Source organism: Amphiura filiformis, chromosome 6, assembly GCF_039555335.1.
Source record: "Amphiura filiformis chromosome 6, Afil_fr2py, whole genome shotgun sequence".
NCBI lineage: Eukaryota > Metazoa > Echinodermata > Ophiuroidea > Amphilepidida > Amphiuridae > Amphiura > Amphiura filiformis.
Genome location: NC_092633.1, coordinates 55,467,313 through 55,492,836, shown reverse-complemented (window position 1 = coordinate 55,492,836; position 25,524 = coordinate 55,467,313). Strand labels below are relative to the sequence as shown.

At 37.9% G+C, this 25,524-nt stretch overlaps 1 protein-coding gene and 2 long non-coding RNA genes across 3 annotated transcripts; 2 read left to right on the top strand and 1 right to left on the bottom strand.

Moving 5' to 3' along the window:
* Positions 1-9,854: 9,854 nt before the first annotated feature.
* On the bottom strand, positions 9,855-12,939 carry LOC140155653 (uncharacterized). Its single transcript, XR_011859416.1, has 3 exons — positions 12,410-12,939; positions 10,980-11,047; positions 9,855-10,242 (listed from the first exon to the last, which is right to left on the bottom strand). It is a non-coding gene; the product is annotated as an uncharacterized lncRNA (long non-coding RNA).
* Positions 12,940-17,162: 4,223 nt separating this feature from the next.
* LOC140155652 (uncharacterized) lies at positions 17,163-17,945 on the top strand. Its single transcript, XR_011859415.1, has 3 exons — positions 17,163-17,255; positions 17,520-17,596; positions 17,759-17,945. It is a non-coding gene; the product is annotated as an uncharacterized lncRNA (long non-coding RNA).
* A 79-nt stretch (positions 17,946-18,024) lies between these two features.
* Positions 18,025-21,043, top strand: LOC140154624 (uncharacterized). Its single transcript, XM_072177191.1, has 6 exons — positions 18,025-18,101; positions 18,180-18,327; positions 18,511-18,729; positions 19,164-19,322; positions 19,605-19,794; positions 20,188-21,043. Exons 1-6 carry the CDS (start codon positions 18,025-18,027, stop codon positions 20,511-20,513), a joined length of 1,119 nt encoding a protein of 372 aa, XP_072033292.1. The 3' UTR covers positions 20,514-21,043.
* The last annotated feature ends 4,481 nt before the right edge of the window (positions 21,044-25,524 follow it).

Below are 25,524 nucleotides of genomic sequence, written 5' to 3'. Positions count from 1 at the left end.
ACATCCAAGGTCAAAGGTCTTTTAATCCATATTTGGCGTTGTTCTGGGACTGAATATATAGCCCTGCACTTCATCGTTCACGTGGCACCTATGCATTAAACCATAGTTGTCAAAGAAATGCTAATCACTCGCCATGTAAGATTAGTATTTATGAAAAGAGTGGTATTCAATCTATGTTTGGTGACATACGCGGGTGATTAGTGCAATCTGCTTGATGGTAGTTATTGCGATTATTACGTCACTTCGACAGCGAATTGTAGTATAGACGAATCCAACAAGCCAAGTGATGGTCAGAATTTATTCGGCCATTATACGCTGGTGAAGTTGCGTAATTAATCGGATTAATTACCATAGCAATAGGTGAAAACAATTTTGAACATATCGCGCTGCGCTACAAGCAGGTTACACTCATCACCTGTACTGTGTATGTCTGCAATCATAGATTGAATACAATACTGGTCTTTTCAAAGATCTTACAGGTGCAGCATGATATGGTTCAATGAAGAGGTACCGCCTGAACGTATCAGTGTATAACGCGGTATATTCAAAAATTGTTTTCACCTATTGCTATGGTAGTTAATCCGATTATTACGTAACTTCGCCAGCGTATTGGAATATAAACAGGAGGATGTGAGTTCATAAGGGCAATGTCGGGGATAGGTCACAATCGATGTGGAGAGATGAGAGGTCCGACCAACAGCCATAGCGATTCAACTAATTCCAGCGGACGGTCTGTGGCTAGTAAGGAATCGTCTTTGACCACATGCGCAGATCTGTCTCGTCAGGAAGATATTTAATATCCCGAATTTATAATAGGCCTATGCCTACCAGTTCCATCGTATAACCGATCTGCTAGAGAATATTTGTTACCATGTTTAATAAATTCGTATTTATCGTATAATAAAATGTAGCCAAATGTATATTATGTGTCACACGGTTTTCTGCTGAACCACTAGCAGGCTATGTTACCACATCTATGACAATGACAAAGGTGAATTTTGATGATTTTTACGATCGTCCGGATGAGCAAATCACTGAATGGGTCTTTAGTTCCTCCTCTCCTTATCCTGCCAATATTATATGAATCAAAGAAAAATAAAGAAAAAGTAAAATTAAACAAGAAAAAAAGACAAAGAAAAGAAACAATTAAAGAAAAACAATAGAATAAATTAAACTAAATATGAAAAAAAAATGATCACGAAAGGAGTCTTTAGAAAATGCAAGAAAATATAAATGAAAAGTTTGAACAATATTTTGTTTATAAAAGTTTGTGTGACCGTGATGAGGCTCGAACTCACCATCTTCCGATCTAAAGAACCAAAGTCTTATGCCTTGCCAAGTGAGCTATGCTCGTGAGATGCGAAATAAAGATAAAATAATACATTGTATACCTGCTTGTGTCGGTAAATGATTTGCTCAAATTCCATAATGATATAATATTGTGGAGGGCGCTAGCGTGAAATATGCTATCATCACAGTCGCTTCTATTCCTTATAGACGGGTTTCTACGGTATTTGTAATACAATCGCCCGTTTTAGAACAATGGCCATTATTTAAGTGGGTTTAGTTACTTTTTTTGAGATTTATTACTATAATTAAACAGAAGCTTGATGCATAGTTTGTCCCTGTATTTCAGCTTATTTCTTAACATTTACAGCATTTTATTATTTATCGAAGCATGATCCATCAGGGATCAAATTTAGCATCAATATTTTTTGCCAAGTTAAAGAAATTTTGTTATTTTCAGCCCAGTTGTTTTTTTGGGTGGGGGCGTCATTTTGCCTTGGCCAAATTTCCATGCAGGACCTGTTTATAGGTGCTTTTCACCATTATGAGGTTTTGAAAGAAATGTTTAATATATCAAATGAAACCAATATGATTTTTGTTTTAAAGCCAAAATGTGTGATTTGCTCCACAGCAACGCCCTCAATTGTCTACTTTTTGCATGATTGTAATGCCCAATGGTGTACTAAAATACCATGTAAAAGACTAAGCCTAAAGTGCTTTAATTACGGTAAGATTTAAGTTATTATACATGTAAAACCGAAGAATGCTGATTTTATTTAGAGTTCACCGATCGAGTGGTGGCTAAACACATCGCGTGCATATGTTATTAGTGAATCATCAATGAATCAGTCACGTATAAACATGATAAACTGCATGTGCATATCGCTTTTCGTCTTACGTCTTGACGTATTAACTGTGTAACATATCGCTATTCGTCTTACGTCTGTTGTTCGTCCTAGCTGTGTGTGTGAAGCTACGCCAAATGTCCCCAATGTTCATGATAATAATACGATCGGCGAATGGAATGAAATAGCAATTTTCTTCGTTTTACCTCATTTGTTTGTCTCGAAATTAAAAGGGGACAATGTGATCAGTGAAAACTAACATTTAAATAGGAATCTAATCTTTATGCAAATCACAAATTATGGCATTAAGCTATTTCAAATCTGCGATCAACTCGGGCTGGTTCACGGAGTTTCATTTTTAACTGATTCCAGAACAACTCTTGTCCTATTGGCTCTGCAGGCCACTTCAATACTTCCTTGTTAAGTAATATCTGACGAAGCAAAAATGTCTTTTTGTGATCAGGAACTTCTCCGATTTGTACAAGAATAAGTACGTCATCATTGTCCTTCACCAATCGCATTTGTGCAATCTGTAGCTGATAATGACACCATCCATCATCCATGAAATTCTCTGATAAAACTGCAATAGTTTTGCGGCTATGATAAATACCATGACCGATTGCATTGAGAATATAGTGCCCGGCTGGAATGTCACCTCTTTCTTTTAGGCAAAGACGAAATGGTTCTGGCCCATCCTCAATGACTCGAATGAGTTGATCATCTATCCATTCTTGACTCTCCCTGTGGTAGGCAACATATGCGTGATATCGACGTCGCATGATTGGCGCTTCTCTGGCATCAACATCATCCTCTTCATCGCTATCCATGATGTCAGCATCATCATCATTTTCTGCATTTCGCTGATATCTTCTCTGATACAACAGCACCCAGCATTTGAATCGTATGTGCCATCGATATTTATACACAATAGCACTTAGTATACTGATGAGAAATAGAGCTGCCAAGCTAGGGGCAATGTAGTTTTCAAGATGCAGACTGCAGTCTAATGTAAATGCGGTAATACCAAGGTTTTCCATGCTTGGAGGAGTATTACACAAGTAAGAAAGCTGTGGATCAATATATATTCCCTGATCTGAGAGTATCCAATCTTGCAGGGGTTGTATGTCACAGGTACAAGACAATGCATTGTCTCCAAAATCAACATACTGCAAATTGTATGGCAATTTCATCACAAAAGTTGGTAGTCTTGTCAATACATTATCAGATACAATAAGTGTTTGTAGAGCAGTCAGACCTTTCAAACCATCTAAGTTACTAAGTTTGTTTACAGCCAAGTTAAGGTACGTTAGATTTAACATGTTCTTAAATAGATCATCTGGTAAGCTTTCTATTTTATTATGACTGAGATCCACCTGTTTCAGGTGTGATAGTGAAAAAACCTTAATTCCATTGATACTCTCCATGTTGTTGTTACTCAGATTTAAATATCGCAAGCTGCGACTCTCAAGATAACAATGGGCAATTGTTGACAGTCTACAGTTTGTTAATTTCAAGTTTTCAAGTTGTGGAAAATGGGATATTGCTTTATCATCAAAAATATTTCCTTCAGAGTCAGATATGACAAGGGTCTTGACATGTGAACAGTTACCCCATCCAATAAATCCCGTGCTGAATTTAAGTTTAATGAAAGTAACTTCCTCAAGTGCTGGTAATAAAACGCACAATGGCAAAGTGAGCCAGTGTTGACTAACAAATGTACATTTTGCAATATTTGTTGCAGAAATGTTAACATATCTGAGGGCTGAATCATTGAAGCTGATAAACACCTGAATATCTTCTGTGATATCGTTGCATTGCACATTGGTTAGTTTATCAAATGGAGAGAGATCCAGGTAATTAATAGGATTATGAGAGATGTCCAGTGATTCCAATTGGTAGTTAATACTTGGGTCGAAAGTAATTGAATACATGATGTTGTTATTGCTCAAATCCAAGTGTTTTAGTGACTTTGGAAGCCATTGCAGTAAGTCAACAGGCATAGGGTCAAGACCATTGTTACTGAGATCCAGTGACTCTAGGTGTGATAAACCTCGGAAGGAGTAGTTGGATAAAATTAGGGAACTCCCTGCATTAGGTAGACACCCGTCATTTATACTCAAGTTATGTAGATATGGAAACATCTTAAATGCATCATCCTCAATTGAGAATTCAATACCATCTGGGATCTTGCAATATGAAATTGTCAACGATGATACAGATGGCTTCAATACTGATCCAGCTATTCTAGGTTTAGAGTATGCCTCCATCCAGGATTTGTGGTATAAATTACCTAAGGGGCGAAATAGGTTAACCTCAAGGTTCACAGTAGATAGCGAAGCTGGCAAAAATAGCCATGGTAACCATGTGTCTATATCATGCAACAATGTACGTGAATTCAAAGCTGCATGCAGCTCCTTGAGACTTGTGAGATTCGCAAACAATGTCTCTGGTAAGCGTGATATGCCATAGATGGGTAGATTTAAATACTCCAGACTGATGAGATTCACAAACAATGTCTCTGGAAAGCTTGATATGGAATTGAAGGAGGCCAGATTTAAATACTGCAGACTGGCAAGATTCACAAACAATGTTTCTGCTAAGCTTGATATGGAATTGAAAGATAAGTCTACATATTTCAGACTGGTGAGATTCACAAACAATGTCTCTGGTAAGCTTGATATTAAATAATTGCTGGATAGATCTACATACTCCAGACTGACGAGGTCTTTTAACAGAGCATCAGGTAAAGAAGCAATACCATTTCTAGACATATGAAGCTTCTGCAACCTGTGTAACCCACTAAATACTGTTGGTGGTAGCTCCAAGACACCACTGGTATGTAGGCCTACGGCAGTGAGATTCAAGATTTTTAATGATGCAATATAGTGAAATGGGGTTCCATGCAGAGTAAGTTGGCTTTGATGGCTTAGATCTAGAGTTACCAGCTTGTTCAGTCCTGTGAATGTATCGGTGGTGATATTGCGTATGTCGTTGTAGCTCAAGCCCAACACTAGCAGAGACAAGTTGGCGTCAAAACTAATATTACTCACGGAGTTGTGGCTCAAGTGTAAATCTTGAAGTGAAGTGAGATGAAGAAAACTCATTCCGTTGACTGTTTCAAATTGATTGTTAGTCAAATCTAAACTCTTGGCGTTGCTGTCCTTCTAGCCTATCTCCGTCAGGCCCTATCGCGGCGGCGTCCTACTTTACCCACAATCCTGTTCGTTTTTACCCATAATCCTGTTCGGCCGCGAATAGGGCCTGACAAAACTTGTGTGTTAAAAAGTGTAGCACTTTCTGGCAGGATTCCTGCCATTTGAGCGTGCGCAGTAGTGTCCTGTTTTGTCATAAATATCAGCGGTACATGTTTATTGTGCCAGGGATCGAGTCATCACACACGTGAAGTTGTTTACATAAACTGTGTCGTTGGTGATCGTAATTTAACCATTTAATCATGTATTTCATGATTATTTTGGAGGAATCACTACATTTATTTGTTCAGAATAGCTTCATCATCAGTAAAAGGGCATCCAGAACCCCGGTGCAGAACCGGCCGGGTTAAGGGCTTGTGTTTTCAGACACAGACATGATCATGTAGGCCCGGGCATGTAGGCCGAATGCAAGTTTTCATCTACCGTCAACTTAGTCAGGTATTAATTATGGATGATTATCCGAGAAATATCTTTGTCAAACGACCTGCATAGTTATGCATTGTATGCATGCCTGATCTGCAAGAAAGCTTATGCACAAGCATGCAATATTATCGGGTTTCTGATGCCATTGCCTGGCCCTGAGGCTGAGAATACTGACTGCTGAGACTGATCATGCCGAGGCCGCAGTGCAGTGTGTAAAAATCTTTACTCACAAAACTGAGTATAAGCTTCAGCTTATAATAAATTACTTTAAAAGGGAAAGGATTAGGGCCTATGAATATGATGTCATCTCGGATGTTTAATATGTGTTTGTCCAGACCGACTTGTTTTCAACAAAAATATTATTGCCATATTGGTGTCCATCATAGTTCTACCATTTAGCAACCTGTGATGTGGCAGTGAGTAGTACTAGATGTCAGTGACATGACTGCGCATTTCATTGCATTTGGGCGCAGCTTCAAGTTCAAATAGCTAGCGTACCATGAAATTGCTGGTGTACACCTGCACACGAGTAAGGACACCACATAGATTGCTGATGTGTAAGTGAAAATAGCCTCCACAATGCGTTGACATCACTGACACATGGGTGAAAAATATAGCCTAGGAGTACAGGACTCTTTTAAATTATACTAGGCCCCTATAGTGTCTGTGACTACTATATGGCATGTATGGCCTAGGCCTAGTAGGCCTATATACATGATTTAATGTTAAAACTATGATATGTACGACTGCACAGCTAGGCCTGACATTTAGGCCTGCGACCGAAGGCTACTGAAATTCAAATGATTTTTGGAGTTCTTGTAGTAGTACATGTATGCCCTAATATGAAAGTAAAACTTGTGTCACAATCGTTGATCGTCGGCACCACGCTGGCGATTCGTTGCTTTGCGATGCGGTGCGTTGCCGCACTGCATCGTACTGCAAACTAAAGGTCTGTTCATACTACCACCGTATTTGCGATGCGTTGCTTTGCGATGCGGTGCGTTGTCGCACTGCATCGTACTGCAAGAACTGCATTGCGATATCGCAGTGAAGTTAAATACATTTTAACTTTGAGTGCGACGAGTTGCGTTGAGTTGCGGTAAAAAGTAATCGATATATCGGCATCGCAAAGCAACGCATCGCAAAATGCGATGCGGTGCGTTGTCGCACTGCATCGTGCTGCAAAATACTGCATTGCGATATCGCAATGAAGTTAAATACATTTTAACTTGGAAATCCGACGAGTTGCGTTGAGTTGCGGCAAAAGTAATCGATATATAGGCATCGCAAAGCAACGCATCGCAAATGCGATGGTAGTATGAACGAACCTTACTGCATTGCGATATCGCAATGAAGTTAAATACATTTTAACTTGGAAATGTGACGAGTTGCGTTGAGTTGCGGTAAAAAGTAATCGATATATCGGCATCGCAAAGCAACGCATCGTAAATGCGATGCGGTGCGGTGTCGCACTACATCGTACTGCAAAATACTGCATTGCGATATCGCAATGAAGTTAAATACATTTTAACTTGGAAATGTGACGAGTTGCGTTGAGGTGCGGTAAAAAGTAATTGATATATATATATCGGCATCGCAAAGCAACGCATCGCAAATTATGCGTTGGTGGTATGAACGGACCTTTAATGTGTGGGTACTGTGGATCTGGTCACAAGGATTTCTTCATTTCCCTTGGAACTAATACCCAAAAAGTGAGCGCTCTAAGTCTAAATACTAGAGCTAGCCTCAGCTAGGCCTATGTCACACCTTTTTATGGTACGGTACATCATGATCTTATCATGAAGGTCCGTTCATACTACCACCGCAAATTTGCGATGCGTTGCTTTGCGATGCGGTGTCAAGACTGCATCGTACTGCAAACGATATCGCAGTAAAGTTAAATACATTTTAATGTGATGTAGTATCAGGTAATTCAGGTTTCTGATGGTATAAAAATCTCAACTTGGGGATGAGGCTGTCAATCGGGTCACAGACCTTGAATATGTCAATTGCACAAGATACGGTATGTGTTTTAAGGGTTTAAAATCGAACTTCTAGCACTACACTATGCACTAGTGGTCAACTTGCATAAGTTGGTGGTGGTGCAATTCCACCCTTAGTAGCTTAGGTTCCGTCTTCTATCCTTTTTACGTGCCTGATGGATGGTCATATGTCTCACGGAGCCCCCAAAGTGACATGAAAGAAAATAAAAATCTCCGACCCTGGGTTACTAAGCCGGGCCCTGAGTTAGTATCATGGACCCGAAGTTACTAAGTGGGGGCCCAGTTACTATCTCGGACCCGGTTACTAAGTCGGGCCCCAAGTTACTTACTCGGTCTCCAAGTTACTAAGTCAGGGCCCCAAGTTACTAAGTAACTTGGGGCCCGACTTAGTAACCCGGCGTCTGAGATAGTAACTCGGGGCCCTGACTTACTATCTCGGACCCCGAGTTACTGAGTCAAGGCCCCGTGTTACTAAGTTGTGGCCCCGAGTGACTAAGTCGGGCCCCGAGTTACTAAAGCGCTTGCCCTGAGTTACTAAGTCGGGCCCGATTTAGTAACTCGGGCCCCGAGTTACTAGTCATGGCCCGAGTTACTAAGTTGGGGCTCATAGTAGCAGCTGCCTCTTCATAAGTATGTATTCAAGACTCATTGTGTGACTGGTTCTGTGGTGCGAGCACTGAACTAAAATCTTGGTAGGGGTGTGCAGTGCAGAGTAGTCGCATTACATAACTTTAGGAACTGAATTCAGACAAAAAAGGAGCATCTGAAGGGGTTGGAGTGTTGTTGTTTTTGTCACTTTGTATGATCAGGGAAGTGATGATATATTGTAAGAGAAGAGTCAATCTGGTCACAACATTAATGATTTCTTGCATATTTTTAATAATAAAATGCTACTTTTTCTTTGTTATTATTAGTGGTGCAGTTTGATCCGGTTGTGAAGTGTGCACTTTTTTTATTGTTTATTTCTTAATCATAAAACTTAGAAAAAGATAAAAACAGATGTTTTAATTCTTCTTATCCGCTTTTATTCCCTGTACTTGGGACTGGTGGGGAAAAGACACACGACAGAGATGTAAGCCACGAAAAAACTCCTGTGAAAGGCATGAAAATTCCACGAAAAAGAACCAAACCAAAACAAACCCAGGAAATTTCCCCGAAAACTTACATCTCTGGTACAAAGAGAATAACCACCAGCTCCCTGCTCTTAATCAACTACTGCTCATACAATCAAATCACACATTATGAAAGTTATTTTAAAATTAAATACGGTACATGGAGATGATCTGTGTCCAGAAGAAAGTGAATGCACATGGCAAGAAGCACGGACAGCCAAAAAGCTCGGTAATGACAAACACAGATCAACCCAATAGTTGCATTGACATAATAATAAGGCTGGCATTTTTGATTTGGGCTCATGGGTACCCGCCGAGATTACACTGCCCGGTACCGAAATTTAATTTTTTTTTGGTTTTGCAGTGACCCTGGACCTAGACCTAAATGCTAGGATCATTCATGGTTGACCCAAAAAAATTTGCACAATGTTTTGTGCATTTTTCAAATTCAATGCATTTTGATATCATTAATAGAGTATGACATGAAAACAAAGTATAAATTTTCATATTAAAAACACAAAACACCGTGCAAAAAAATTTTTTTTTTAGGTCAACCATGAATGATCCTAGCATTTAGGTCTAGGTCCAGGGACACTACAAAACCGAAAAAATAAATTACTTTTTTTTGCAATTTTGGGTACCCGGTTACCCGCCTAAAAATGCGCTGGTACCGGGCAGTAAATTACCCAAAAATGACACCCTACATAATAAAGAACAAAATCATGAAGAGTAATCATTATTCATAAGAAAACAACACTCCGCCCAAGGTGTTTTAATTCTTGTGACTCTACATGCATTATGATTGCCTCATTACGATTCACAATGTATGGATGTAGAGTTACAAGAAATATAACACCTGTTTTTGTGACTGAACATCTACAATGGGATTGGTGGCAATTTTTTTGGAATCTTGAATATAAAATCTGTAACTTCCGATTATGAGCATGAAATATGCCATAGTCTTGTTGGACTTGGATTCGAATCCAGACTCAGACACAAATGAATTCGGAAGTGGCTGACTGACCTGGATACAAATGGAATCGCTCTGACTCAGATGACTGAGATGAGGTGGACTTGGATAAAAATCTGACCCAATCTTTTATTTCATTTATTTTTGATGAACCCTGCAGGATACTGTTACTGTTAACATCAGTAAGGAAAACTACGGTATGAATTTCACTCCTGGAGGAATGTGAATTAAGAGTTACAAAATCGCTCTCTTAAACAATGATTGTGAATGTTACAATTGGTCTTTTTCATATTTTCAGTTCAGCAAAATGCCAGCACCCATTGCTTGCTAATCATTCATCTATTGTTGCTGTAGGCAAAACTTGTTATAGTTGAAATCCATCTTCTTGATCTGCAAAATAACAACAAAAAAGAACGCTAAATCAATAAAAGTAAAGAATATTGATATGCAATCATGTACGGTATTACAGCATGTTGGCTTTCAAAATCGTAACACATTCCAATTTCAAAAGTTGTTGAAATAGGCATAAAAAATTGCTTGATTGGCGTAACCAGATGACCCATTTAGCTGAACTTTTCTTCTTTTAAAAAATTTAATTCATTTATTTTTCATTTTGCAAAAAAAAAAAAAAAAAAAAGTCAGGGTCGGGACTCTTTTGGGGTCGGTCGGCTACGCCGATCAAACACTTTTTTAGGCCTCATGCGGAAGTGGTACGATGAGGCCTCATGAAGGCCCCTCATTTGAACAGTTAAAATGTTGTTGTTTTTGCACATGTAACAACACCATTCATGCATTTTACACTATTTTTGCCCATGATCAGGGTGAATATTGGTGGAAAGGAGCTCCTTGCCCTCCAGATTTTCTCTTTCATTTTTTGTCAGAGGGGCAGTTTTTTCTTTCATTTTTGTCAGAAAGGTAGTTTTTCTTCCATTTTTGTCAGGGGAAAAGCCGGGGCACTCTGCCCCCCTCTGCGGCATACTCGGCCTACATTGGTTATTTGGTTTACATTTTGGGTCTAAATAACACAAAACTTATGACCTGTATGCATGACTTCCAGTTCAAAATTCAATATGGAAGTGATCATATCTTTCTCTCACAATGTTTTTTGTTGTTTAATTTGTACATACCTGATAATTGATTGTCATCTGAGTTGTGAAACTTCAAGTTGCTGAACACTATACAGTCATGTTGTGTACTGAAAAAACAAACAATACAAAACATTTAGTAGTCTTGGTTTATTTACATTTAGGCCTATTTTTAGAATTCATAAACATTGACCATAGTATTTTTTTTTTACTTGCTTCAAGTTTGATAGTTAACATCAGTTGGGCCTACTTTCAGTGTGCCACCTCCAACAGACCACCATTGTATGTGTACGCTCTGCGGCTGAAGGATTAGGTTGGCGTACCGTACCGTATTTGTTCCATTAACCACCCACCTACATAATTTGTAGTGACTTTACATCAAGCAAACTGATAATATTACATTATTAGTTCTGCCCATGCAAATCTGAAACATATGACACACCACGATGATAGATGAATATTTTTGGGCCTTTATTTACATCTTCTTAGCCTAAGAAATGTAAAAAATCAGCACCCACCCAAAATGATTTTAAATGATTTTGTTAAGCGCCCTGGGCAATGGAACGAATACGGTACCTGTGATTTGATAATTTGTTGCAATCACCAAAATGCGCACACTATTAAGACCCTACACCTTGAGTTTGGTGACCTGGTTTCAAAGAGTTCCAAATCAATTCAGAGCGGTGTCGCTCTGACGTACGAGAACAAAATACAATTGTTGGAGTGGTGCTGCACGGAAAGAGTGCCATTCAGAGTCATGCCACTGCCGCTCAGTGGTGTGCCGCTCGGCTTGCAGACAAGTACAAATGGCACGGTGAAGCGTCGTGCCGCTGAGCGGCAAAAAGTATGAAACCAGCATTAGGCGGAAAAATAAGACTCATCTAGCTAGCATCCTGTTGGGCGCAGTGCTTACGCTAGTTGTTGTGTAAATGCAATGCGTTACTGGCGCACCCTTAATATTAAATGTAAATTTACACAAGCGTGAGTTGGGACTTTATTGTCGCACGCAGTAACAAAACCCGAATAATTTCCGCCTTATATATAACTAGATTTCGCGGTTCTCGGGTTGGGTGGTTCTTGTGACTATCTCTCATTACCCACCCGTTACCCATATAGGCCTACTTGCCCTGACCTTTTAAACTACTAATAGGCCTCTGCACGTGTGCCGCTTTGGAATCCGATGAGATGCACCTGCACGATTAACCACACTGTAATGCTTTCCGATGCTCACATTGCGCCCGTGGGTATTCCGCGCACTACGTGATAGCTCGCACGCGATACGCACCGCGAGCACGCGTTAGCGAGCCACGCGCATGCGATAGCGCACGGACAGAGGGACGGACGGACGGACACGCCATGATTAGTATTATGATGCCAGTATTAAACAAACCAGCAGTACAACCATACAACGGCAACGCTTAACACTACAGTTGAAGTTGTGACAGTTCAGACTTCTGTCCGAGTAAACTTACCACAAACGGCACAAATCTCAGACTCAGTATTCACCCATTCATCTCTGGTATGTCAGGTTGCAGATACCATTAATGTGCAGGGCGGTGGAGAAGTATTTTGACGATCAGGCTCATGTCGTACTCGTTTCACATTTTCAGGAGCACCTGCAGTTTTCAATACACATTTATGTGCATGTGTGTATAGCATGCATGCATTGCATGGTGCCATCCCCGGTTACGATATTTGTCCTTATCAAATCATACGTAAAATTGAGCACTGTATATGCCCAAGTGGAGTCCAGGTGTGCCCACTTACTCAAAGTTTCTACATGCTTCATTGAAAGTCAAGAAAGATTAGTAAAAGTTATTTTTTTAGGGAAATTACATTCGAAATTTACATCTAAGCGAAAGACAAAATAAACTGAGCCAGCGCAGCATCGACGTGAATTTCGATCTTATATGCTTGAAAAATCCATATTCATGAAGTGACGTTTCATGACGTAGGGACAAATTCTACTGCTACACTCTATGCGCTATATTTTTGTCAGTCTCCGAACCGGCACACCGGTGTTCGTTTTCGCCCCCAGCGGCAGATAAGCTATTTTCGTCGCTCAAATACATCAGCTCTAAACTGGCCACATGATGGCGCCCTGCAAGATGGCGGCGCCGATAAACAATACATGCAAATAAAAACAAACAGACAACATCATGCATATAGCATCTTATAGTCAAATTTAAGATAAAATACATGCATAAAATAAAAATAGAATTAAAAAGCAACCCTACAGTATATTTCGTTTCATCGTGGCCTAAAAATTTTTGGAAATATCATCGATGTCATTTGCGCCAAAATTACTGCCGTATCGTACAACACAGAGCATCTAGATTACGTAGGGTCTCGAAGCGGCGACAGAATCATCTATTACAAGAATTTTAGAACAATTTATAAGAAACCACACGTGGAAATTGTAAGAGGTAAAGTTAATCTACCATTCCCTGATTTCATTTTACTCCTATCAAATTTATATTTTTAATTACAAACGTAAATATTACTATCAATCTTGAGTATATTCACAAACTAGTATTCTACACTGCCGAATTTGGAAGTTGAGCAGATGCCGACCAGACATGGTCATTGGCGTCATTTGATAATGTAAACTGCATAAATAATGTTCTGTGTATATCAGTTTATATGTACTGTAATCAGTGAACCTTGCAGAAGAAATTTTGCCATGTGGCAAATTTAGATTAGGCCTAAATAAATGAAGTAGTCGGCCTAATAATTAATAAATTCGAGGGCAATCAACTGGTGACATGTACATGTTTATGGATACATATTTATCAGATTTTAGTTAAAGCTGTAAGCTTGAGTTTACCTCATAAATTATTTGCCATTTTCCCCACCGTTGTGTGAGCACATCGGTGTATACTATGAGTAAGCAATATTAGCAAATATCTAATTGTCGATCATGAGAACCAGGCTTGGGTACCTGCGCACAAATATAATGTCGAGCGACGAGCGTACTTTCACGCAAATTCGCAAAACCAAATACCGCATGCTTAGGGTCTGTGCAATAGTTCGCCCTGGTGGGAGGGTAAAATTTGGGGGAGGGGGAATGAAATTTTTGGCTGATGCAATATGACACAGTAGTTATGTCCCCAGGACGTACTACATGTACTGTACGTCCTCTCCTCTCATGATTGAGAATTAGATATTTTGCCTGAAGTACGGTACTATTCTCAGAGAATTAGTGACTTGCCAAAAAAAAATCTGAAAATAATGTGGACAATTGTGAGCCATCATTAGTTTAGGATAGCGCCCACGGTTGGGCGTCCCTTTTTGTACAAAATTGTAATTTTTTAGTAATTTTCCCAATTTCTTTTTAATATCATTATCAACCACAAATGATTGTAGTGTGGCGCTAGGTTCATGGATTCTCCAAATCCATTTAAAAAAATTAGTGCGGCAATTAAAAAATTTGTGAAAACTGGCATCCCCGTATTCTACTATAATTATCGAAGACTCCTAACAAAGTAACATAGTGGATTGATGAATAAATCGTGAATAGTGTATAAAAAGGTTTGTGATGTGAGAAAGTGAAAAAAATTGCTATGTGGTTCAGGCCTTAAAATAGTTTTATTGTAGGGGCTACTTCCTGTTACAAATCACCCTGGTAATTTAATCTCATGCGAAAGTAGGGAAATTGTTGCATTTTCGGGGGGAATTACCCTTAGGCCCTGTCTATTTAGAGCGCTATTTTTTTTTTTCAGTAAAAAGAAAGGCTATGTAAATACAAAAAATTGCACTTGCCACTTTTTTTCTGATGACTAAAACAAAACTGATCATTTTGCTCGTATTTTTATCTTTTTATCTTTTTTTATAAACACAAAATGAATGAATGCATTTTAAAGGCTTCAAAAAGACAACCAGTGGCCACAAGTCACATCACCATTTTAAATCTTCATAATCATGTTACACCCCTTACAGGTTTCTCTATGGAGTCCAATGAATACCATGAGAAAGCGTTGGCCAGCTTGTGCCGTATATGTGGGCAAAGGTGCATGCGATGGCCAGCATCGCAGAAGAAAAATGGCACAGAGAAGTATAAACATTCAAATGCAATACAGAACACATTCAACATTAACATAAACAATGACATCCCAGCATTACATCCCCAATTCCTGTGCCTGAGCTGTGTGGCAGCACTTGGAAAACCTACGCGTAGGCCTGTTATTGGCTGGAGTGAACATGACAGCAACTGCACTGCTTGCAGAATGATGCAAGAATCTACTAGAAAGCGGCGGTTAAAGCCTGCAAAGGTGGCAGCAAGGAGAAGAAGGGAGCGAGAAGATGAAGAAAGGCAGGCGAAAGCAATAGAGGCAGCTTGTGATATTTTGCTTGAGGCAACATCATCTTCAACTCACACACCAAACAAGAAGCTGCAACGACTTGCCACTAATGTGGTGAAAGATTTGATGGATGATGACGATATTGTGGAATTACCAACCGGTGGACCCGTGAGTTAATTTTGAAGTGATTTTTTTTAAATGAATGGTGTGTACATATACAAATTTTTAAAATGTCCAAAATGATATCATTGTACACACACATATTAAACAGTTTCATGATTGGACTTACCATATTCATTCCAATAAGCGTAGCGTAAGCGCCCAGGGCACTTAACATAGTCATTTTAGGTACCGGTAGGTGCTTATTTTTTACCTGAATTTTTTGTAAGGGGGGCATTTATCAGAGACAAATTTATGTATGTTATAGCAGGGTCCTGAGACGTTCTAGTAGCTTTTCTGATGCAGAAAATGTATTCCAAGTTTACACCGACCTTGTAGTCCTCCCGCTATTTCACTGTATCTACGTCTGTCTGTCACTTCTACATTAATGGTACCCTTTAGCAAATTGAAAATACCCTGGGTGGGCGCTTATTGGGGCATGGGCACTTATTGGAACAAATACGGTATTATATATTTAAATTTCAAATAAAAAGTCCAATATGTGACCGTACAGCACGAATGAGCCGTAAATGTCCTCAATTGTATTCTGACTTACAGTGTAAAATGGGCATGAAGGTCATATTCATAGGTATTTCAATTTGGTGCTACGTGTATCTCATTAAATGAGGTACACGTAGCACCAAATTGAGGTACCTATGAATACGACCTTCATGCCCATTTTACACTGTAAGTCAGAATACAATTGAGGACATTTACGGCTCATTCGTGCTGTACGGTCACATATGTTTTACTAATAAATATTAATACTTATTTTGCCTTTTGTCATTGTTTTAAAATTTACTTGCAGAAATATGTGCTAAAGAAGGTGGTGAAACCAAGAATTCCAAGCCATCAAGCAAGTGCAAGGACAGTTCGTTCCAGAACACATGGACTACAACAACACATCAACATGATCAGCAGTAATAAGAAAGATGATGAAGAGGCTGCAATTCATCAGTTAGCTGCACTCCTTAAAGGAAAATCAACAGCTGAACTAAAAGAACTGCTTCACAGTGAGGGACTGTTAAAGATTCGCATTCCAGCTGGCCACGAGTTGAAACTTAAAGCGCAAATGGGATGGACTTGGAATGAAATGAGGAAATTGAAAAGGTAAACAAATTGTTGAACATTGTAATATCCACCCATCAAGGTTCACCAAATCTATTTTAACATTGTTTCTTTCTAGTAGACAGCAGACAAGAATTAATTGTTTATCTCCTAAAATTTTGAAATGTGTGTTTTATATTTTTCAGTTGGCTCAAGGCTTACAAGGTTCAGATGGTGTGTGAGGGGAAATCTAGACAGATGAAGGCGGACCTCGTTGGTGACTGTGTCAGTAGTGATTTGGTCCCATTTTATTCAAAGAGAAAGATGAACATGTTACCAAGCTAGCCCCCATTGTTTTCATTCCCAATCTAGAAGACCACATAATGAAGACATTGGATGAGCTTGAGAGGTATGTATAATAATATTAGCAATCTTTACTTTATACAGGATTTTAAAAGCATATAGACCTTGACTGTTATCTTCAGCCTAACCCTAGAATAATTTAGAAACTAATTGTTCAATTTACTTAAAATCATGGTGTCTCATGTCTGTTGTTTGTTTTTCTTTGCAGATTGGATCATTTGGTGTGGGATGGAATACCAGCAGAACAAATATGGATCAAAATAGGGGGAGATAAGGGAGGGGGGACCACAAAATTTTATTATCAAATTGTAAATGTTTCAAAAAATAATTCAAAATTCAATACCACAGCTTTCAACGTCTATGCTGCTGATGAAACAGTTGCAAATATGCACACTGCCCTGGACCAGTATGTCACACAGATTAGCAATCTACAGCATTCTGAATGGAGGTACAGTAAATTCACAAAAATTTAAAAACTTGTATATTGTAAACCAGCAGATAAAGTAAGCTGAGGTTGGATTTGAACCAACGATACTGATTATGAATCAAATGCTCTCCACTTGAGCTCTCAGCTAATGTGTATGTATCTGCTCATCTACAAAACTCAAGTCTAATTCCTTTTTTTTTGTGTGTGTGTAAAATGTTAGGTGTGGACTCATTTGAATATGTGCATACTGCATGCTCAAATTAACTTCAAATATTTTATTTGCAGAGGAAAGAAAATTGTGCTGTGGCTTTCGGGAGACTACGAAATCTTAAGGAAACTGTTAGGTCTCCAAGGTGCTGCAGGTAACCATAAAATTAGCAATAAACTAATTAAAAGAATTAAATAAAAGCTAGATCGTACAAAATCAGAATGTTGAATTCTTCTCATAGCATGAATAACTTTAACAATCATAACATGTAAGTCAAAGGACTCAAATACATGTATGTCTCTCTTCTTTTTTTTAGCTACATGCCCATGTATTCTGTGTCTCCAGGACAAGCACAATCTGGCCAGCAAACAACCAGCTCAACATCGCACTCTTGAAATGATACAGAACGATTTTGATACCGTGGAAAGTAATAATTGCACATCCCAAAGCAAAAGAGAAAATCACAGTGTGTCGCACAGACCATTCTTTGACATACCTTTAGACAAAGTACGTACATGTAAAAAACAACAGTAACATAGAGTAATTGAAATTTGTAAACTTTGCGTGAAAGGCAAATTTTCTATGTCTATGAATATTTTACTGGTAGACATACATTTGAATAAACTAGTGCCCACTGCCCAGGCCCAGTTGCATACTGTGTACCGTATACTGCATACCTGTATGGAAGACAACTTATGGAACACATAAATTTGTTATTATTTACAATTATATTTAAGAAAGTACTTTTATTTGAATCACTGTTTCTTCTTTTCTTCTAAAGGTTTGCCCCCTTCACTCCACATCAGCCTTGGGCTATGGGGGAAGTTTTACCAGAATCTAGAACGAGACATTACAGAACTTGGAGAGTTAATAGCAGACATAGAGGTGAGTACAAAATTTAAATAAATTTTTAATGGACAATAAATGTGGTTGCAAGGGTGTATGAGGAAATAATTATGTTTAGTTGTTTACATTTCAAACTTGTACACCTTCATTACATGGTTTGTTATCTTTGTATCACACATGTTCTTTTTTTTAAATTCCTGACCATCTCTGTATTTATTTCAGCCTAGTTGCAGTAGCAGTGCTGCCTTTGATAAACATATCCAACATAAACAATCTGTACTGAAAGAAATTCACAGGTTGGAGGAGAAGTCGGAGGAGAAATACCAGGAAGCAACAGAACTCGAGTACCAACTGATCACCCAAAGCCTTGTCGATGGACCGTCACCATCTAATCAGCAAATGGCAGAAATTGAATGTCTTCATAAACAATCAAATGAACTGGTAAAAATTATATAGATGAAGAATTATCTAGGGCAAATTCTCACCAACAAACTATTTACCCCTCTCCCCCCCCCCACACAAAAGGATTCAATAGAAAAAGCTTGCACAAATTGTTTTTTAAAAAGCAAAAACTTATTTAAAAATAATTAACTTCATCTAGCTTTTTTGCAGTAAGACTATCCCAATTTATAACAATCAGAACATTAGTATAGAGTAGCGGTATTCAATACTGGTACCACTACCAGGAAATGTCTGCACCAGGAGTCAGGACCAAACCAGCAATATCGCTATGTACAGGAGGGTCTTGGATCATAGGCACTTTCTGAAAATGCAACTTTTGGTGTATTTTCAGGGTCCATCATGTACTGTTTGTACTGCAAAATGAAACCGGGTCAAGACAACTTACTACATTTTTCCTATTGTTTACATTACAGAACAAGGAGGCAGAAGATATGCGAAAATCAAATAAGCTGCAGTTGGAGAGCAACCCAATTATCAAAAGACTAGACAAGAAGTTACAGAGCTTCAAAGTCCGAAGACAGGCATACTATTCTGGAGCATTCGTGGGCAACCATGTTAACAAGTGCTTAAAGGTGAATATGCGTGCATGGCCTGATGGAGGTATACAAATCAAAATCAGAATTTATACATGTTTGTCATTTGTTGTGGTACCTTTATTCTGCATTTAAGGAATCTCACTATTACTAGTATGACATGATTAATCTTTCCTCCATAGATTTGTCTACCTACGTGTAAGGTAAAACTTGATTTTTAAATTTTAAGGGTACGATACCTTCAAAATGATAGAGTGCACTGTACCGGTACCAATTTACTTAGTTTAATTTTCTCCTGATATTTTACATTTTACAAATTAGGTTGAGAATTACAGGTCGCTGTTAGAAGAGGTAGTAGCAGCAACTCAGGATCTGACTGACAATACTGATTTACATGACATGGCTGTAAGGATTCAGATGGAATACCTGATGCTATTCGAACACTTTGCCCCATGTCATAAGGCGTACAGCACTAGCGACCAACTTACACCAGATCAAATTGATCAACTTGGTAAAGTATAAAAATGATAACTGTCATGACTATTAATTTAGTTTTACTAACCGCCCAGACATGCCCCTATAAGCGCACCCCAAGAGACTAGACTTTACAACAAGCAAACTGTGATATATTAACTGCCCATGGAAATCTGAATCATGATAAAACATAATGACACACACACACTGATGATGATGGATGGATGGATATTTTGGGCCTCTTTTGTAGGTAAAAAATAAGCGCCTACCCATAATGACTTTGTAAAAGCACCTTATTATTCAGATCATTTCATTAAGGTTAAATTTGTATGTCTAAACATTGAATAATTTATGTGTGATCAGGATTTATTTCTTATTTTTAGAAACCCAATTTAAATAACTAACTTTTTTTAATCATTTTGTCTTTCAGAATGCAACATCACCCGTCTTGTAGATTACTACACGTCACGTTTTTCTAGTCGTTTTACTTTCACTCCCAAGTTTCACATTTTGTTTCAACATGTTATTCCTTTTATACGTTTAACCGGGGTGGGATTGGGAAGAATGTCCGAGCAGGGAGGGGAACAACTTCATCACATTTTTAACATTTTGGGGAAGGGTCTGGAAGGGATAAAAAACATACAGGATCAGCCACCCGAACTAAAACACCTGAGAGCAGTCATGGAAGAACACTTAGTGGCTGTTCACCCATCAATTAGACCTCGCCCAACCATGACAAATACACCAGAGGAATAGTAAGTATATTGCATTTGGCCATGTGTCTGGAGGTGGTTTAATTTTGGTTTCATCCCTAAATTTTGACACTCGCGCATCAATTTTTGGTTATTGAAATTCATCTTTAAGTTTAAGCTTCTTTAATTAAAAACTAAAAGACCCAATTATAGCAGAACTATACATTTTTGACAAGCTTGTTTTCAGGACTATTTAGAATTGTGTAAAAATCATAAAATACCTTAGGAAGTCGTACTATTGCACATACCCACCAAGTACTCTACCATGACTGTTCTGAGATGTTTTAATTCTGAGGGCTGATAAGAAAATATATAAAGTAAAAATGCACGGTGATATCATTAAAAATCTTGATAATCTATTGCATTTGCTACTGTTATGAAACACCTCAAAAGAAATTATTTATGAATGTTAATGAGATTATTTGCATATTTTGCCAACATTTTCATTAATCCAGTCCACTCTGCAGTTAAATAATTTACGGTAATAGTATGAAATGTAAAATCTGTGTTAACTATAATAATTAATATGTAAATAATTTGTATAATATGTTAGTATGTAAATATGTATAATATGTTAGTATGTAAATATGTATAATATGTTAGTATGTAAATATGTATAATTTGTACAATGTGTAAATATGAATAAGTAAATATAGTTTGTAAATATGTACATATAATGTATAATTTGTAAATATGTAAATAATTATGTATACCAGTAACCAGGGTAGTTCATGAATATGTAATGTATATTAATGTAAATTGTAAATATCTAAAATATGTAGACTATGTAATTATCTTATTGGAATGTCTGTAAAAATTAAAATATGTACCGGTAATTCATGAATTATAAAATCATGGATTTTTGACTTACCACTTGTCTTGACCACTGTGACTGTTATTGCTGTGTTATCACTTTGCTGCAATGCATCATCATTGCCATGACTCCAAACACATGCCTGATCCATGTACAAAAAGATCATATACCGTAACAGGCCTATCATCTAGATCTCATGATTTAGGCCCAAATATTTCAGGCCCTGACGTGATTTTACTACAAAAATTGTATGTAAACACAAGAAATGCAGCATCGTAGCATGGTAGACGTAACTGCTGTCATGACATGAGCATGTACAACAGTACAATGTCAATGATGCAGTGATTTAGCCTTCATTGACTGTGATACTTGATATTCCAATATATTCCATTTGTATGATAATGATATATTCCATTGCATGATAATATATTCCATCGCATGATATATTCCATTCCATGATATTATATTCCATTACATATATATTCCATGATATATTCCATTGCATGATATATTCATGTATTCCATCTTTAGATCCGATGATCCCACTGGCACTGGCATGACTGGAGGCTGGAGCAACATAGAATTAGATCCGAATTTTTAAAACCATATGCATAATCCTGAAGGGTAAAAGTCCTTGTAAAGATCAGTGAAATCCTAGCAACATGAGCAATAGCATGATAGCAGCATTCATCATGTCAGATGTAGATCCAAAATTGTTATCCATGAAGCATGAACAGTGATGAACATGACGAATCAATGAAAATGCAGGAATGATTATGATATTCTGTGCGTAGATCCTGGAATCAATGTTGTAATATTGTCATGGTTGAAATATTCTTCGGTCCATGATGAAAAGCACTACATTTGTAGGCTATAGTGATAAAAATAAAAATTCCAAACGGTGTGAATGTCCACAACATCAATACTATTGCATGCATGCATGCATGCATGCGGCACTACGGCCATGCTGTTGTACCGGGACAGACGTCGTCGTAGACTAGTCTATGCTGATTTCTATAGCTAAACAGGCAAGTGCCTAGGCTATGGTTGAGTCAGTCATTGCATAGGAAATCAATATATCCAGTTCACTTTACAAACATAGCAATAATATGTCTTGAAACTTCGTATTTTTAGTTGATTTTCCTAGCATTTGCTCAGCATATAAAACAAGCAGTCGCCTGTGCAGTTATCCACGATGCGAATGCGTGTAGAACAGCTCGTGTGTGTATGTTGCGACACGCGCCTAGTCTAGACGGGTGTTGCAACAGGTAGTTCAAGTTGTGCTACTCGTGGTCCAATCAGCGAAAAGCAATGTTGCAAACAATGTAAACATCGCTAGGTTGAAGACAAGTGCAGCAATAACATTGTATTTGGGGGAGGGGCCTATGCTCATCGGATAATTCACCCGGGATTTCCCCCGATGTTTTAGTTTAATAATTTTAAAGGTTCAAATATGCAAAATGCTATTTGATCTACAGCGAGAATATGATACTACTTCAACAGCAATTATTTCAGAAACAAAATATGATAGCTATATTTTGTATTCGGGATTAGATATTTAATACTGTAAATATTATCATAAATTAGTAACTTCACTGGCATTGTTCTAAAAAATACTGAAAAGTTAGTTTGAAATTGTGTATTTTTGAGTTATAAAACAAATATCGTGAAGCGAAATTCATTGAAACTCCCTTTCAAAAAGAATCATTTTGTTAATTAAATGGCCATCATTCTGGGGAAATATCTATATTATTCTGTAGATAATATTATTAGGAATGGAAAAACACCAATTGACCACTGCTTTGACCCAAACATATTTACCAGACATTGAAAATACGCCAGTGCACATTTCCCGATGTAGCAGTGTTTTCACAACTTTGTTATGATATTTTGGCGCGAAAAAATGCGCCGATTTACATAATACGCGTACACTGTGCTGCCCCCAACGAACACCGGTGGGCACAGAGAAGCGGCCGTGCGCATAGGTTAGGAGACTGACGGATTTAGTCTACTGTCCTTCAGCGGTGGAATTTGCTTAAGTTGTCTGTTAGCGCAGTCTAACTCGGTGGTACGTACCATACATTTTGCAAGGTAACCCCTTTGGGTATTTGTATTGACCAGATGATTCCACGATGACCAAAGGGAGAGTAGCAAGCAGACAGACCAGAGAAAACATGATGAATGTGTCCATACTGGCAGCAGATAAATGAAAGGACAGGCAAATAGAAGAACTTGGGAAGGGACTATGACGAACTTGGTGTGCAGCCAATAGAAAGTGGTGGAATTTTATAGATGAACAGTTTATAATATGGGGTGAGTCCACACGAGAGATCCGCATCCGCATCAATGTGGACTTGATGTAAGATTAATGTGGATTTCTCTGCGCGCAGATGGCATTACGAAATGAGCGCCCTACAACGCCCACGCCCATAATAACCAATATTGATTATCCACTTACAAGTAACATGCTCACCGTGTTCGCGATATCTCCTCCCCCCCCCGGATCTTCCCAGATTACGGATTACCATGATTACAGTGCCTAAGTCAGTTGCTACACATTATCACGGATTTAATGTGGATTTCACTTCCCGTGTAGAGAGTCGCCCATCATTATACGGCAGTAATTAGATACAGGGAGATAGTTTAGCTTCCTTGTTAATCCCCGGTGTTAATCACTTGGTGCCTGGATTCTTAGCGTAAAAGTGGTATAAAGGCGATGAGAGTACATGTAAGGCAATAATGTTGTGAGATCCACCTAAAGATACCATATAGTAAACATAGAGCTTCTTTGTTGCTAATAAGTTATTTTAAACTCATAAAGAACCAGGAAATATGTAAAATTACAATACTTTCAGTGAAAAAACATGTTATTATGTGTATAAAAAGTGAAATCTAAAGCTTTCAAGGGCTATTTGAAATTCACATACAACTAGGGATCTCAATTCCAGTTGCAGTATACCTCCATGTCTGAACTACTTAAACAATGTCAACTTTAATGTCAACTTAAACAAATCTGAAAATTCAGTCATATTTTTCAGCAAAAAGTGCTTTTCATTATTTTTGCTGAATTTTTGTCACATAACTACACCACTTAATGCCTAAAAATAAAAAGTATTGTCTCACACACCTACACGCACCCCGGTGTGAAACTCATCCTAGCGCATATCTGCAGGGTGTCCCAGAATGATTTGTACCGGGAAAGTTGAATTTTGGTGGTATTGTTTTTACATACTCGTATATTTAGCTTTCTTAGGAATTTTAGATGCGTAAATACGGTGAATTCCAAGTTTTGACAAAACAACCTATTTTATAAACCTGTAAAATTACTAACCGTTCAGCACAAAGTTATTTGGAAAATGTTATGTAGGTATATTTGTTGTGTCCTGTTCTTACTTCTACTAAAGTAAGGATAAGGATGATACAGAATCAAGAATCACAATTTATAATTGTCACAATTATTTATACTTTATTATTGTATTACATACAATTTACATTACTATTTACAAGTCATCTTAATAACAACTTATAGTTCTTATGATCTATTACAATAATCATGTTAAGTGGTCTTGCCGTACTGGTAATTTTTAAATGTATAAAACATTGTTATCAAATGTTTACCTTATCTTTTAGTGTTGAACTAAAAAAAATCAATAAATAACACTTGTTCAGAATCAGATTCTTTATTCTTGCTGTCTTCTTTACCAATGCATCCAATCATAAGAAATAAATAACCCTGTTGGGAAAACCCTGAAGAATTAATTACGGTAAAAGCTAAATTCTGAATAGAATAATTCTGCTCCACCGCCCATCCCCACCCCAACATGATATATAGGCTACCATTGCCTAACAATAGTAACCAAACTGATAACCTAAGCTTTATTCCTTTTATTTGAAACCTCTTGGTTTAAAGAAGACACTTTTATCCAAATGGTTACATTTCAGCACATCACATCAAAGTTCCCATTGGGCGCCCCATTCCTTTTTAAAGGAATTTTTAATACTAATTGGCAGTGGTGTGTGGGTGTAGCCAGGAGAATGCAGCAAATATTACGTCTCTTCCAATATTTTAAAACTCATAGCGAGACCAATACATATTGGGCGTAAAGCATCCAATTTTATCATTATTATGTTTTGGATCCAATATTTAAATCACACTTGGATTCAACAAAACATAATAATGTCAATGCATGTGTGCAAGTCC

What these genes read in the sequence shown, in the direction of transcription:
- LOC140154624 (XM_072177191.1), top strand. Translation starts at nt 18,025, where the DNA reads ATGTCTATGAATATTTTACTGGTAGACATACATTTGAATAAACTAGTG. An exon ending in CAGGCCCAGTTGCATACTGT is followed by an intron (nt 18,102 to 18,179) that starts GTACCGTATACT and finishes ATTATATTTAAG; the next exon opens with AAAGTACTTTTATTTGAATC. An exon ending in ATAAACAATCAAATGAACTG is followed by an intron (nt 18,730 to 19,163) that starts GTAAAAATTATA and finishes TTTACATTACAG; the next exon opens with AACAAGGAGGCAGAAGATAT.